Source organism: Vicugna pacos, chromosome X (genome assembly GCF_048564905.1).
Source record: "Vicugna pacos chromosome X, VicPac4, whole genome shotgun sequence".
NCBI classification, from domain to species: Eukaryota; Metazoa; Chordata; class Mammalia; order Artiodactyla; family Camelidae; genus Vicugna; species Vicugna pacos.
In genome coordinates this window covers 92,149,052-92,165,661 of record NC_133023.1, presented here as the reverse complement: position 1 = coordinate 92,165,661, position 16,610 = coordinate 92,149,052, and the positions used below count along the sequence as shown (strand labels likewise).

Genomic DNA, 16,610 nt, shown 5'->3' with positions numbered 1-16,610 from the left:
TAGGACTCTAATTCAACATTTAACTTTATTTTCCCATCTACACTTTATGAAAGATTTAACACCCAATTTAGAATACTTGTCTTCATAAATACTAATGTGGGCCTAAGGGGAAATATCTTGAACTTAAATGTGATTTATAAGTGAAAACTTCAAGATAAAAAACATGTTCTAAATCATTAAAGAGTAAATATTTGAGTGGAAAGAAACAGGTTTATTGGTTTCTCTTTAAGTTGCCCTTTAAATATTTTCCAAAAGCTTAGCTCCTGGTATGGAAAGTTTCTTGAGTTATACATTAAAGGAGTAAGCACAAATTGAGTACCAAAAAATTTTCGTGCCCTCAACATTTCGGGTAATATGGCAAAAAATGTTCATTACCATAATATTAAGAAATAACGCGTTTGAATAACTAATTCATAAGGAAGAGTTTGAACTGGACTAAATCCTGGGTTTCCTTTCATCACTCCAAATTTCTTTTCTATTTTAAACGAGTAGCAACAGAAATTTCTTTGTTTGAAAGTCAGGAATGCTGGGAGTCTTAAGTGATAGAACAGGTAGCTCGACTTCTGCTTCACATCTTTCCTCAGGGGGAGAAAAACATCGTGGATAAAGTAATTTTGCTTTTATTTCTGGAAAAATCATTTTTTCCATCAATCTTCATAATTCTCTAAAATAAACTTAAAAAGTTATAGGCCAGTCGACCACTTCACCCCAATTTGTGGAAATACTATACATTAATTTCAGGAACACATGCCTGACTCAAGTTTTCTTACTACCCTCAAGGTCTAAACGTTGCTCCTGACTCTTCAGCAAAACTCGAGGAGAATTTTACAAGCTCGTGATGTATTTCTGTATCTCATCGGCAATCTTTCTAAACAAAAGAATAGTCAAAATAGTCTAGGCTCAAGAATCACACTGCATACCATCATTTATTTTTAGGGGACCCCACAATTTTAACTGGAAAACTTCTGTGCTGCACTGAATGCTTAAGAACCACATATACGAAGAAAATGGAAATAAAGAAGCTAAGAATTTACCATTTCATTAAGACAGAGAAAGGGACAAATAAATGCTCCTCTCTTCTAATGTTGAGATGACTGCCCTCCTCAAATCAGGGTGGACGAAGTAATCATCGCTTTGGGCAGGCATAAGGTGAAAGGTAGAATTTATCATTTAAAATATGTGATTCACATTCTAAACCACCTTCATTAAGATTTAATAATTGAAGAGATAGGGAACTCAGATAATGAAACAAAGCTGGGAGCCCTAAGGAATACTGAACAGCAAGCAGTTCCTAAACCATATAAATCAAATAAAGACAAATCAAATAAGGACCAGAAACCATAGAAATCAAATAAAGTCAAGACAAATGAAATAAAGACCAGAAACCATTTTCTCCTCAGCCCACAGAGTTCTCTAGAATCACAAAGTTGATCAACAGGAGGCACTCACTCCGCTGACACACGCAAGCAGGCAGCGCGTGCACACAATGCAGACAGAAGCACGGAAATCCTCAGAGACAAACTTTCCATCCCTAACAGAATGTGCTCTGCTCCTCACAGAATGGAGAGGAGAGCACAGTGGGCTAAATTTCCCACTTTCTTCCACATCAGACTGAGCAAAACTGTAGCTAGCCTTGCAAACTGCTAATTCTCTTGATACAATCAAAGGCAGAACAGAATGATTGGGAGTGAGAGGCAGTGGCTGGGCGAGAGAGGGAGGGGGGTGTCCTGAGAAGAAGGAAGTTTGAGACATTCTGTAAAGCTTCAAAGGATTAATCTTTAAAAAGGCCCTAATATTTCTCATTTCCCTTTTTCTCCCTCTCTTTTTTAAATTAAATACACACCAACTTCCTGGGACTCAACCCAGACTTGCCCTATATTCAGATAAAAGGCCTGGTGCTTAGGACACACCGGAGTCCTAGATTAGATGCATGTCTGACATAAATGGTCTCATTTGGGGAAAGTATTTTAAAAGTCCCTTTTTGTGTGGCCATGCATAAAATGTGACCAATTACCTTAAAAAAATGAATTCCATGCATCAATTAGTAAATTGAGGCCCTAATCCACAGCAATTTGACCTCTACCAGAAACATAAGCTATTTACTATTTACATTTGTTGTGAATTTGGAAAAAGTTTGCTTTCACATTTTTAAAAGATAATGAGGCTTTGGTGTTTCTAGTCTCTGACCTCTTCGTAAATGAGTTGTTTAGGCTATCTAGCAAAGGAAAAAAAAATAAAACTTGAATGCTTAAAAGTTAGTTAAACTTGGATAATACATAGTAGATAACTTGATATGCACCGATTTAAAAACATAACAGTATAAAAAGTATACGGACATAGCTTATTTCTTCTTTAATAAAATGAAAATATAATGAGGGAGGGCTGGGTAGATCTCGAGTAAAATGTTGGGTCCCATGCAGTAGTCCCTGGTCCAGGACAAAAAGTTTCCTTTAACCACATGCAGCAGTCTTCCTGGGGGAAAGGCAGGGGGAGGGGGCCGCGGAGTCACCACTCTGCTACTCTAACGTAGGGCCCTGCATTTCTCACGCCACAGTTAGGGCTGGGCCAGGTAGAGGGAGTGAGATACAACTTCGCCCTTAAGCAGCAGCACCAAAAGGGAAAAAGAAGTCACCTCGCTCTCCGCTCTCTGCACACAGGAAGAGCCCAATTCAAAGCCTCCACCGCCGACACCCCCTTGTCTTGCTCCGCCCCAACTTGTGTCGTGTGTGTGTGTGTGTGTGTGTGTGTGTAGCACGACTTGAGTTTTACCCCACAAATTCCGAGACACCTCCATCTCTCCCAAGTTAAGTCCTCCCACCTCCAGTCCCCAACGGTACCATGCTCAGCCAGCGCAGGTGTCTCACTCTGGCCTCTTTTTATAGCCAGCACCCCCCCCCCAACCCCGCATCCCCACCTCGCTGCGCGCCCCTGTCCCTCGGCGCCTGCCCAGCGCAGTGCACCACCTAGCTTAAACGCCGGGAATCACTCGGAGCCCTATTCCCAGGGCACCTGGCCGGAGCGCCCGGCCGGGCTTCAGGGGAGCCCTGGGCCGCTTCCCGTCGCCGGTGCCCCGCCTGGAGCGCGCACCGGGCTCCCGGGCGGTCACGTGGACGGCGGGGGAGGCCCGGGCGTCCTCACCTGCATCCCGGGAACTTGGACCGCCACCGGTGAGTGGGCCATGAAGGCGAAAGCTGCTCCGCGCGGCTTCGGCGGCAGTGGCGCCTGGGGCTCCGAATGGCTCCTCCTCCGGGGGTAGGTCGGCGGCCCTCCCAGGCTTTCCGACCGGGGCCTGGAAGGACACACACCAGTGGGGTTACGAGGCGGGCGGCGCGCGCGGCTCGGGGCTGGGAGGTGGGCGGTCCGTGGCGCGGCTTCCCGGGACTCAGTCTACCTTTCTGGCGCCCGCCCGCCGCTGTGGCCGCCGCCTCCGCCGCTGCTCCTCCTTCTGAACGCGGGGCGCCGGGTGTGGCGGTGGCCGGGACCTGGGCTCGAGTGATGCCGCTCGTCTGCGCCTCGCCGCTTTAGGAAGAGGAGGTGGAGGCGCCCCAGCCACCCGCCCGCTCGCCGGGCCCGGGAGGCGGTTGGGGGCGGTTCCGCCGCTGGCCCGGCCCCCGCCCCGCAGCCGGGCGGTGTCAGGAGAGCTAAGGCTCCGCGCAGGGAAGGGGCTCGGCTGGGGTTGCTGGAGCCCGAGAAGAGGGAGACTCTCCCGGCCCACGGAGGGGAGAGCCCGGGGACCGTGGGACCTGGAACACGGCTCAGCCTGGAGAGAGAAGGGAAGAGTTCGAGTGACCCTCGGGGTCCGAGGGCGTCCCGGACGCGGCCACGTTGCAGGCAGGCGGGCGAGGGCTGGGGCGCACGCAGCCTCCGAGAAGTCTCGAGTCGAAACTTGGCGAGTGTTGAAAGTCCTTCTTGACTTCCCGATCTGGTCGAGGGCGCGGGCGCAGAGAGCGGCCGAGCCGGTGGACCCCCGCTCTTGCCCCAGCTTGCAGTCTGGTGGCCCCACCTTGGGGCCGCGCCACTGGGCGGGCCCGTGGCCACTCTCCCGCTTTACGGATTCCCCGCCCCCAGACCGGCTTCAGGTGACTTAGGACAGGCTACCCCTCCCCACTTTTGGGCTATCGGTTGGGTGGGTGGGTTTTGTTTGTGGTGGTGGGGGGGCAGACTGGGGCTTCTCTTCACCACAAGTTCTGCACGTTTAAGAGAGAGGGAAATTGGAAAACAGATGGTACATCGGCCAAAAAATTAATGAGGAATTAGTAGAGGCATGAAAAATGAGATTGGGTCATTAGCAGTATTAGTGAACTCAGCATACACAGCAGTGGTTTTGGCAACTCCCAGCCTCCACCCCATTTGAAGATCCATTCCGGTAGGGAGACAGGCTCTTTTGAGATTACCCTAAAAATAACATAACAGTAATAATAATAGCAGTTACAGCAATGTTATGAAAGCACCTTTGGGAACCCACAAGGGGTTGTAATATGTAATATCCACGTGCCTGTCGAAAATGAGGATGAAGTTCCCTAACTTGCAGGTTGTTACAGGTCTGTACCCAACACACTATTGGGAGTCTGGCAGACAATAAACGTTTCTCTTGTTCCTTTTGAATCTTTCTTAAAAGATAGCATATTGTTGTTATCAATATAGTTTTGTTAATGGGTGCCATTTTCTTTGGGCCAGGGACTGCTAAGTGCTATATATATATATATATATATTATTGTATTGAATCTTTACAAGGGCCCTCTGGGGTCATATTGCTTTTCTCCCATTTTACAGAAATGCAGAAAAAGGCTCGGTGAGGTTAATAATTTGACCCAAATATCACACAATTGGGAATTCAAATCCAGGTCCTTCTAACTTTTAAGATCTGCTCTCTTAGTAACTGTCAAATATACAAAACAATAGTGTTAACTATCATCACTGTGCTGTACCTCACATCCCTAGAACTTAAAAAAATTTTAACTGGAAGTTTGAAACCTTTGCTTACCTTCACCTACTTCCCCCATCATCCCTGGCAACCACCTGTCTACTCTTTGTTCCTATTAGTTCTGTATTTTTTTTAGAATCCTCATATAAGTGAGATCATACAGTGTTCGTCTTTCTCTGCCTTCTGTCACTGAGCATAATGCCCTCAAGGTCCATCCATGTTGTCACAAATGGCAGGATTTCCTCCTTTTGTGGCTGAATAATATTCCATCGCATGTATATACACATCTTCTTTATCCATTCAGATGATAAAGGATAGTTGCCTTTTCCTTACTCCTTGTTCCTCAAATCCAGGCTCTCACTTCTTCTAACCTGATAATAGGCTTCAATCTAGTCTCTGCTTCCCACCAGACCAGTTCACGCTTAACATTGCCAACCTGACCAGAAACCTGCAATGCCACCTAAACTTTAATGTCCATAGAAATTCCCTGGGATTCTTTTTAAAGTGCAGATTTTGATTTAGCAAGTCTGGAGTGGGCCCAAAGTTCTGCAGTGCTAACAATTTCCCAGGTGGTGGCTGATTCTTAGACCACGCTTTGAGTAGCAAGGGTCTGAATTAAGCTCCATCACTTAAGGCTCATCTCAAGTCCCACCCCCACTGACACTTCCTCATTGCTCCAAGCCCTTCTTCGAACTCCTCCTATTGCATGTTGGTGGAAGCAGCACTCACGCTGTAGTTCTTTCTTCTTATTTCACACATTTCATTTGTTTAGTCTGACCAACAAGATTACTAGGTCCTTGAGGCCAGAGGCCCAGCTTCTCTTACATTAAAATTATTCAGGTAGAATGTCAGCTTTCTGAGGGCAAGATTTTTGTTGGTTTTATTCATTGCTGTATCCTCAGAGCCTAGATCAGTGTATGGCACATAGTAAACCCTCAATAGATATTTGTTGAATGAATTAATGGATTTCCTTTTACTTCTTCACTGAGGTTGGTATAGTGCTAGTTGGTATACTGTTTTATTGATGCCTGGTTCAACTCCTGGGCATTGCTCTTGCTGAATCGTTTAATTGTTCACTTTACCATATGTTATACCTTTCTTTTTTTTTGTCTCCTAAATTCTTTTCAGTTACTTCAGTTTCATAACGACCTAAGAGCAAGTTGTGTAATTTTAATAAGTAAGTTAAGCATATCTGAGAAGTGACTTTCCCTGACATGACTCTGGGCCAGAGTTATGTAAGAATGTGGAAGACTGAATACTGGATTTTGAGACCTGAACTATTGAGATATTTCCTTTAAAATACTGCTTTTGAGATCTTAGTGAACTTTTTGACCTTTACTTAGGTCTCCTGCGATTAAATAAATGATCTGTTGTTATTATTGATAGAGATCACTTGAGTTTTTACATGGAATTCCTTGCAGTTTGCTTATGCTTTTTCTTTATTTAAACAAAATGACAAGAAATTTAAGTATGCTTTTGTTCCTCCCGCAAAAAAGGACATGGATATTTTCACTCCAAAATGTCAGCCCAGAATCTAATAATATATTACAGTGTATTCCCAAAGCTTGTGGGGAGACACCACATCTTATGCTCTGAGTGGCCCCATAGATTATGCCTGAGTACCTCAGATTACATTTGGTACTTGCTTGATTGATGTGACTGGAGTGGCTGTGAATACTTAATAACCATATAAATAAAGTAAAATTATATACAGATTAAGCAAAGTCAGTGAATTTCAAGTTAGACAGTGTTCTTGAGCCCAACAAAACTTAATAATTGAAATTTACAACCTATGGTTTCAATCTTATGACATTCCTCATCCCCTCAATAGTAAATATTTAACTTTTCCCATGTTTATAAATAGTTACTGAATGGACTGGTTCATAGCTAGATAGACAAAATGGCCAAACGTTCATGAACGTAGGCAATGATGAGGTGATGCATTAAGGACATGGTTCTCAACCAGGGGCAACTTTACTTCCTGGAGACATTTTTGGTTGTCACAAATGGTGAGGGAAGGGTGCTACTGGTAGTGGGTAGGGGCCAGGGATGCTGCTAACCTTACTCCAAGGCACAGGGCTGCCCTCACAACAAAGGATTACCCAGCCCAAAATGTCAGTGGTGCTAAGGTTTGAATATCGTGTTCTACACACTTTGCATTAGGTGGTTACTAACCAAGGAACATACTTAAGAATCCCTGTTCCCTGAAGATTTCACTTCAGTGTGGTGGCTGGGGCTAGAACAAACAAACATGCAAGCCAATTGGAAAAAGATATTGGGCCACATCAAGGGGGTACCTGAAACAAAGCAGTACTTTTATGTCAGCTTTGTAGAAACCATAGATCACCTGCCCCCAGAGAGTGAATGCTACTTAATGAAAAATCTATTGAATAGAAAATAGCTTTAAGAAAAAAAATTAATGATTTGTATTAAAAAATTTAATCTTGGAGCATGTTCTAATGTACCAGGCATTACCTGGGAGCCTTCAAATATGCTACTGAAGTGAGATATATTTGACTTCTTATTCTACTTTACAAAATTTAAAGGTAGGGTTTCACATTTTGGACTGTCATATTTGGAGACTAATCACTACATTGAAATATATGAAGTACATAAATGCATGAAGTGTAGGGGAAGTTGATACAATTATCTGAATTCCTTTCAATTATCTGAATATTTGAAGCTAAAGGAATTACCTGGGGTAATTACCTGGGAAATCCTAGAATCCAGCGCCAGGAATATTTTGCTTTAAGCTCCTAGACTCTGTTATATTCAGAAATGTAACATTCAAGGGTTATTCTCTCCCTCTCTCTCTCTCTCTCTCTCTCTCTCTCTCTTAGTAGAAGCAAATGTGATACCTTAAATCTCCTCTTTACTCTCTGTGGGTATCAGATTGGAAACCATGAAAAAAGAGTTCTTGCAGATGTTGTAACTTCGCTATTGTTCCAGCAAAGCCTCCCAAAGAAAAATGTACTGAATCAATTCTTGGTCAAGGAGCATTAAACTTGTGTAATTGCTTAATTCTTCTGAATAACCCCACACCTTCTGGGGCTTGCACAGGACTCTGCCGCAGCATTATTTATGACAAAGACCTGGTATCTAAGACCCAGCACAGCTGCCTTTTCTTGCTAGCTTTACTTCCTGACGCTACTGAGAGGAGCAGAGCAACAGAGGAGGCGGGTGGAAGCAGGGGCTATTTAAGCGGTTTCCTGCTTGTAACATTTCTTTACATATATGCTTACTCACTTTGAACTATTTGCATTTATGTAGGAAAAGAACTGAGCTCACAACTTCTTGCCATCCCCAGTTGGTTACAGAACCGAAAGAGGTAAATGTGGTCCAGACAGCTTCATTCACTTTTAGAGGTAGGAGTCAAAAGATAGAATGCGAAGAGAGATCTTCCTGGTTCCAGTTTTGCCGCCTGCCCAAACTCTTACCCTTTGAGATCTTTGATGCCTTGGACCCGGGGCGCTCCGAAGTCTGCCTGCGCTCACTCACCGTCTCTTCAGTGCTGACAGGACATTGCCTGCTGTACCATTCATCCTATAATTGTAGTTTTGTGTGGCCACAGGGGCACATGAAGATTAGGGAGTTTCTTAGGAGAGATTCTTTGGGAGACTAGGCTCTTTATAATGAAGTCAGGTAACGTCCTTGTACTCTCCAGAGGGCAGCTTTTACTCACAGGAGAACCCTTCATATGTTACCATGAAATGATGCTGGACAACCAGTTTGGGTGGAACTTTTCCCCTCTGAATTAACTTTTTAAAATATATTGAATAGACCACTTGTTCTTTAATTTGTAGGCTACTCAAGAAAACAGTTCTAGTCAAAGGTGGCAGTTAAAAACAGGAAAAAAAAACCTGGCAGTTGAGACCAAATAGGAAGTGACTATGCCATCAGCTCACCCTGAGGAAAAGGAAGTTGTTGCCAGGACCTCTAAGAAAGGCAGTTGTGTAAAATTACCCTTCAACTTGCTTGCTGAGGTTCTGTCAGCCTGTGGTGAAAGCTTCCATAGTTTTGTTACTTCTGTACTCAAGAAAACATGAACAGAACAGGAGACTAACAGGCACCCCTTGCAGGACTGTTATCAGGGACTACCAGAAGTTTCTGGGGCAGAAACTCAACATTGTAGACAAGCAAAGCTCCCCCTCTACTCATTTTTTTTTCTGTGCCACATAGATATTTTAAGATTAGTTAAAATTCACTATGTTATACTATGAGGCCCACCACAAGGGTCCAACTATAGAGAAATCAGAGATAATTATTTTTTTTAATACTTTCACTTGGGCCCCAGAGCCAGCCCAGGCCACACCACCTTTCCCTTTTTCCTTTCATTTCTCTTCCCTCCTTTGATTTCTCACATCTTTCTTGAGCACAGTGCCAGGAACTGTGCTAGGTGCTGGGAATACAAAGAAATGTGAGGAGTTTGCTATCTTGCAAGGAAATACCATAAAAAACAAAGAGTACTCAAAGTGACACCTAATGATAGTAGCAATACATTAAAAAATTGTACTTTTACACAATTAGGCACCAGAGAGCAGTTCATTTTACCTGTGTAGATCTTGGAAGGCTTCTCAAAGAAGGTGATATTTGAGCTAAGCCTTAAAAAATGGGTTGGACGTAGCCAGGTAGAGGATTGGGGGAAAGGAGTGGAGAAGAAAGGGCATTTCAGAGAGAAGGGACTGCAGGAGCAAATGCTGAAGCAAGCCATGTTTATTCCCCTCACCTGACGACCTGGTTAAAACACAGATTCTGTGCTCCATGTGTACAGATTCTGATTTTGTAGGTCTGAGATGAAGAAAGGGCATCTGCATTTTGCTTAAAAAAGAAAAACACACTCCCCAGGTGATGATGATGTGTCCTCTTGGTTATGAACCACTAGCTTAGAGGAATAACAAGCTTTGTTTGAGGACTAGCTGGTAGTTCAGTTTAATAGGCAGAGGCTTGTTACATGAGGCATTCCAGTAATAAAGTTGGAAGGAGAAGTTGGGGGCAGACCGTGAGCCTTGTATGCCATGCTAAAGACTTTGGACTTGATCCGTAGGCTCCTAGAAGTACTGGGTGGTTTTAAGGAAGAGAGGAATTTGCTCCAGATTTATATTTTCAAAAAAAAAACACCTCTCTAGTTAGTACATAAAGCATACATTGGATATGGGAGAGACTGGAAGCTGAGAGACTTATTAAGAGGCTATCAAGATGCTGTTGTGAAAGTACAGGAGAGGGATTGAACTAAATTAATGGCTGTGAGAATGAAGAGAACGGGATAGATTCCAGAAACAATTTGGAGGTGAATTCAACAGCATTCGGTTGATTGGATGTGGACAGGACCAGAGGGAGAGGATTAAAATGCCAGAGACATCTAGCTTAGGGAAATAGATAAATGTTGATGCCTGGAACTCACCCAGGACATACAGAAGGAGGACCAGGTTTGGAGGAAGATAAGGAGTTTAGTTTGGGTACACTGAGTGTGAGGTGCCTGTATGACATCTAAGTGGAGATGTCGAGAAAGCAGTTGAAAATAACAAGAGGTCAGATTGCAAACGCACATCTGAGAATTGCAACGGGAAATGCATTGTAACTTCATGGCAAGGTGTCAATAAAAAGCATAAAAAATAGAAATCAAGTTGGAACTATTCGCTTCCTATTTAGAAATCACTTCTTGAATGATTGTCCTATGTTGTGGTCCAATCAAATGATGCCCTTGCATCATTTGTACATATCTATCTGCACAAAGTATACTGTTTTCTTCAAAGTAATGGTGGTTCATATCATGTCTAAAAGATGGTATTATTAACTATTTCTGCTGTGTTCCTACATACATAGACTGCCCTTTGAATGCATGATAATGACAGTAAAGAAAGGAATGGAGCAAAGGACAGAAATGATGTGACAAGATCTGCATGCTACATTGCCGGGTTTTCTGAAAGAAAATGAGGTGGGAGATGACATGCATGCCTGGTTTCATGAAGCCAAGTTAATGTCTTCCACAATGGAAAGAAAAACAGGAACAATTTATTGTAATCTAAAGCACAGATTACTGGCAAAGTCTTGATATTTGCCTGCTGTGAAAGTGCACAGCAACTTTAGTTAGTGTTTTTTCAGTTTTTCAGAATCATTCATACCATTCTGGTTCTTACATTCTTTCTGTGCTATTGATCTTTTATGAAACTTCCCACATCCCTACAGTTTACCATATGTGAAGGTAAGCATTCAAATGGCTAAATGCCAACTTGAAATTAACATAGATAAATCATGTTTTTCATACAAATTGTGAAAATAGTGGGAGACATTTACAATCTGAGATCATGAAAGCAGATACAAATAGATTATATTTTAAATGTTTTTTTGCACAGTGCATTTTATTATGTGTTTGGTTTTTTCTCAGGTGTTACAAGAAACTGAAATATACCAGCTCTTAAATTTTAATGTTACTTTCACATCTGACAATCTACAGATTCCTGCTATGCAAATGTAAAAAAAATGAATGCTTACTACTTTGTAAAGGATGGATTTAGTTCATGAAATATATACTAAAAAGAGATATTTTCTTCTTTTTTTTGCCAGACTCTCAAGGCATAAAAGGGTTATTGCTGTATGGAAAGGTCATTTATATGAACAATAACAGAAGAAACTGTGTCTGGGTTGTAAAATGCTGGGTTATTGAATATATTTCCTAGTTTAAAAAAAGTAAGGTATTCAATGTGGGTATGCATAACAATACACTTCAGTATCACTCTTCTACTTTGGTTCTGCACATAATAAGTTAGGTATGAAGTAATTCTTTCATTGTCCTTTTAAAAGCAAGAAGCTCAAGCCAAACTTGTATTAATGTAAATAGAGGAATTAGGTAATTATAAAAGCTATTGTTTATATAGTGCTTACTCTGTGTCAGGCATGGTTGCAATCTACATATATGTCCATGTAATCCTCACCACAACTCTGTGAGCCAGGTACTACTATCATAACATCATTCCCATTTTACAGTTGATGAAAATGAGGCACACAGAGATTAAGTAACTCATCCAAGGTAGGATGCCAGATAAAGTACAGGATGACAGTTCAATTTAAATTTTAAGAAGTGATGAAGAATTCTACATGAGACATATACTTAAAAAGTGTGATTTTCTGAAGTTCAAATTCGACTCGCTGTCCTGTATTTTTATTTGCTAAATCTGACAATCCTACAAGCCAAGGTCATATAGTTATTAAGGAGTGGAGCCAGAATTTGATCCCAGGGAGTGTGACATCAGAATTCATACTTTTAACCACTATACTTCTACTGATTTTAGGGAATGAAGGGTAGAGTGCTTTATTATCTGTATGTAGAATATTGAAAAATATCATTATTCGCAAATACCTCAGGGGCAGGATCATAGGTCTATAAGTTTGAATTTATTTTAATTTATATCTAATTGTTAATATTATTTGGTCACAGTATTTATAGTGAGAATTTTTTTTCTTAAAGTCATATGATCTATAACATTTTTGAACTAATTTTTCCTTCAGTGCTCTCCAAAGAGAGAAACTAAAGAAAAAAGTGTGATTCAGCATGACGAGTGGAATTAACTGATCAGTAATGTTGTCCAAAACACCTTTCTCTTCCTTCAGAAAGCAGCTTTGTGTTGTTTATAAAGAATAAGAGCTTTCTTTTAGTAAGAGCTTTTTAAAAGAAAAATATGTTTACTCACACCATTTTCTTCTCTCTTCCTTTGATATTTTTACTCTAGAACAAAGGGGCATCTACTTTTTGAAAGGTAGTGCAATTTAACAGAAAAAAACATGGGCTTTGGAGCCAGCCAAGACCTTATTAGCTGTGTGAACTTGATGTCTCAGCCTCATTTTCCTCATCTTTTAAATGGGGAATATTAGTGCCTGTTTCAAATGGTGATGGTGAAGATTCAATGAGATAATGAACAGAAACTGCTCTAATGTGACATCTGGCACAGAATTGATGCTTCACAAATTGTGGTGGTTCCTTTCCGCTATACCTTTGCCTCTTCCCCTGAGCGTCCACTACTCTCAGCAACTCTTTGGATCTTTGAAAATCTTGTGCTTAGTTATGAAAGCATTTCGACTTGCCTAGAGGTAACATAACAATCGGGGGCAAAGTCATTTGGAATCCAGAGTGCCTAAAATGTTTTTCTTTTTTTTAGTGATTTTTTTGAATCCCTGAAATGTTTAGCTTAGAACAGAAGACTACAGTATGATTTCTACTCTTAGAGATTAGCTGTGAGGATTTTGGGGGTGCTTTTTCCCTAAATTGAGAATGTTCTTAGAGTTTCAGTTTGGGGTTTATATACTTCCGTTTCGTGGCAAAACTTACCATGGGCATCTCTGAGGGACACAGAGCGGCATGAAAAGAAATAGCAATGGCAGGCAAATTATGTCATTAAAGCATTTTCCTTGTATATGTGTGTGCATGTGCATGTACTTGGAAGCAAGGAGTGGTGATCTACCATGAGGGAAGATACAAAAGTAAATGCAGTTAAAGTCAAATACAAAGTCATTATAATATTAGAAAGCAAATATCCTTGCTGTTGAAAAAATCAGTTCAGAAAGGTGTTCTATAGTGTGCTAAGAACATGGGCTGTGGAGCCAGATAACTTAGGTTCAGATCCCAGTCTTGTTTATGTACTAGCTCTGTGATCTTCAACAAGATATTTAGTTCTCTGTACCTCAGTTTCCTCATCTGTCAAATGCAGGTAATCAAGATGACTGAAAGCCTTAAATGTGTGTTATTTTTTCTTTAAACTTTTACTGAATTATGCCACACATACAGAAAGTTGCACTGATTGTTAAGTGTCAAAGAGATCAATGAAATATCACAAAGTTAACATACTCATGTATCTGTCACTCAGATCAAGGAATAGAACTCTATCTGCCCTCCAGAAGTCATCTTGATGCCCTCATCCAGTCACTCCCTCCTCCAGCCCAAATGTATCCACTTCCTTGTCCTCAAACATTGTGGATTTACATTGCCTACCGTTGAACTTTAAATGAGGAGCTGTGTAATGTGCTTGGAACAGTGCCTGGCACATAGTAAACACAATATAAGCTCTCCAAAGTGATTTTAACAATAACAGGAAAGAAAGTATGTTTTGGGGGTAGAATTCTTAATAGGAATAACAAAATCAAAAGCAAACTTGTGAGCTAAAGCATGTGACAATAAAGTTAAATATAACAAGCCTATTTAAAAAATATTACAGTTCTTGAAAACATTTCACTTCTATAGATTATATCTATTGTATCTTCCATGGTAAGAAAAATACATTCCATTTGAGACATCACAGAAAACATATGTCCAAACATTTTAGCACAATCCAGAATAAGAATTTTACTCAAATTGTGATAAGACTAATACATGAAAAATGAGTTTGGCAGAAGCCTTTTTAGGCCTCTGTTTCCTCATTGGAAAATGAAGAGAACTGGCCCATCTCTAAGGTTCTTTCCAGCACTGACATTGAATGATTATATTAAAAAATTTCTTGAAAAGCAAAATCTGGAAATCGCTGAACCATTGTTTTACAGCCAAATAATAAATCTAGAGTCACAGTCAAACATGACCTTTCAGAAGGAAGGCAGCAGGATTTCTGTGAGAGAAAATCATGTCTGACTAATCTATTAGCGCTCCTCAAGAGAGTAAATAACATATGGACAAGGAGGAACCAGGGGATAGAATTTACATAGACTTTTTAAAAAGCTTTTGACAAGCTTCCATTCCATTGACATTTTTATTGTTGTTAAATGAGTTCCTATGGGATTTAGGGAAACATTTTGTCATGGAAGGTGAGCTAATTTACAGAATGAAATGGAGGAAAGAAAAAAGTGGATGCTTCTCCGGATGGAGAAGTGTCAGCATGAAGACTCTCGTGGTCCCAGGCTTATTTAAGTGTTATAAGTCGTGTAAAATAAGGTATAAACTGTGGTATTTCTGTGTTTGTAGGTGGCATTAAGCTCTTCTCAGTAGTGAAACACTAAGGTGACATAGGATAAACTGCAAGAAAATCTCTCAAAATTGGGGGAGTGGGAAAAATAGGAACAATGGATTACCTCAGCAAGGTAGAGCATTTATAAGAAAAAAAATCCCTAACTATACAATGTCAATAAGAAGATCTCTTGTTACTCATGGCTCTGGGAAGAGACCTAGGAGTTGTAGATATTTCCAGAACAATTTCAGCTCACTGGGCCATTTTGGCCGGAAAGGTCAACAAAATGCTGTGCATCAACAGAAAACAGACTAGAAACAGAATAACACATTATCTTATTTTTGAAAAAAATTTAAACCCAGTGCCACCATATCTAGAACATAATATTTAATTCTGAGGACTTTAATTCAAGAAAGGCAAAATGGAGCTCAAAGTGGTAAAGAGATGGGCAGCAAGGATGAAGGAGTGAGAAGGAGCTGTACTGAGACAGAGTCAAAGTGTTAGGATTCTGTAACTCAAACAGATGTAGATAGAGGCAGTGGCCAAAGTTCACTAATGATCAACGCTTACTTTGTACTCATTCTGTGCTTGGCACAGGTCTAAGTGCTTGACATATAATGAATCATTCAATGCCTATTAACCCTATAAGGTAGGTCCCGCTATTATTCTCGCGATAAAAGCATCATAAAGGGTATATACAGAGTCAATAGTGATCAAAGCTATTTACTAGCTAGAGCTCAGCAGAGACCTGAAAACCCCAAAGAGTCAAATCCAAGACAAACAAAAGGAAGTGAGACTTTATACAGTGGGCAGTAAAACCTAGGGAACTCACCACCTAAAGCAACAGTACAAGTTGAGCTGAAAAGAAATTCTAAGAAGGATTTAGACTATATTTGTAGAAAAGAAAACCAACATAGCTTACTAAGAGAATCTTGTGAAATGCCTTTAACCTCTGAGGCTGTCATTCATGAGGAGAACCACACCCTCTCCACTCCTGCTGCCAACAGGCCTCTCAGTCCCCCTGTACAGATTCTGAGCTGGATGGACCAAAAATTTGGCCAAGTGTGGCTTTTCCTTTTAATTATGACATAAGTAGGGGAATGGTACATGAATTCCTTGTGGGTATTTCAAGATGGTTATAATTTATACTATACTTGAATGTTTTCTTTGATAGCTTAAACTACACAGAATCCTATCTTAAGCAAAGCTTTGCCCTATGGAAATGGAATCTTTTTTTTAAAAAAAATTACTTTCAGAAAAATGAAAAAAAAAAGAAAAATGAATTGCCACACAGAGAGCAGGTAGAGGGTTTTCACTTTAACATCCATCCTCTAGTCAGTATTTATTTTGGGTTATTTCATCCTGGCATTTCTTTAAGAAATTACATTTCAGAAAACATACATTTTACAAGGAAAAACAAAATATAGCTTAAAAGAACCCTCCCATGAAAACTTACATAGTGCAATCTCTGTGGCATCAGTCCTCATGGAACCCAAGCACGGACTCATCCAGGGCTGTTCAGGATTTCTCTGGTCTTGTTGGTATAACAGTGCTAGATTCTACAAAATGCGCCAACATCCTCGCTTGAGTTGGTGACCTCTACTTTATTGAAACACTGTATGTGGTCTGGGCACATCATGAAAAAGAAACAGAGGAGAAAGTCTAGGAGTGAATCTCTAGTTCACAGAGAACTAATCTTATCTGTAGGAAGGAAGTATGAAAAGAAAAATGAAAAAAAATGGAAAGCTAAGAAACAGAGG

The 16,610-nt window shown here is 40.9% G+C and overlaps 1 protein-coding gene across 1 annotated transcript in view; it reads right to left on the bottom strand.

Moving 5' to 3' along the window:
• The window catches only part of STK26 (serine/threonine kinase 26), a 65,451-nt gene extending 49,106 nt beyond the window's left edge, over positions 1-16,345 (bottom strand). Inside the window, exons 1-3 of the mRNA XM_031671323.2 lie at positions 16,307-16,345; positions 3,392-3,760; positions 3,139-3,289 (exon numbers count right to left, since the gene is read on the bottom strand). Coding sequence (XP_031527183.2) covers positions 3,139-3,289; positions 3,392-3,760; positions 16,307-16,308 — 522 coding nt within the window. The 5' untranslated portion in view covers positions 16,309-16,345. The remainder of the gene's footprint in view (positions 1-3,138; positions 3,290-3,391; positions 3,761-16,306) is intronic.
• Between the last annotated feature and the right edge of the window lie 265 nt (positions 16,346-16,610).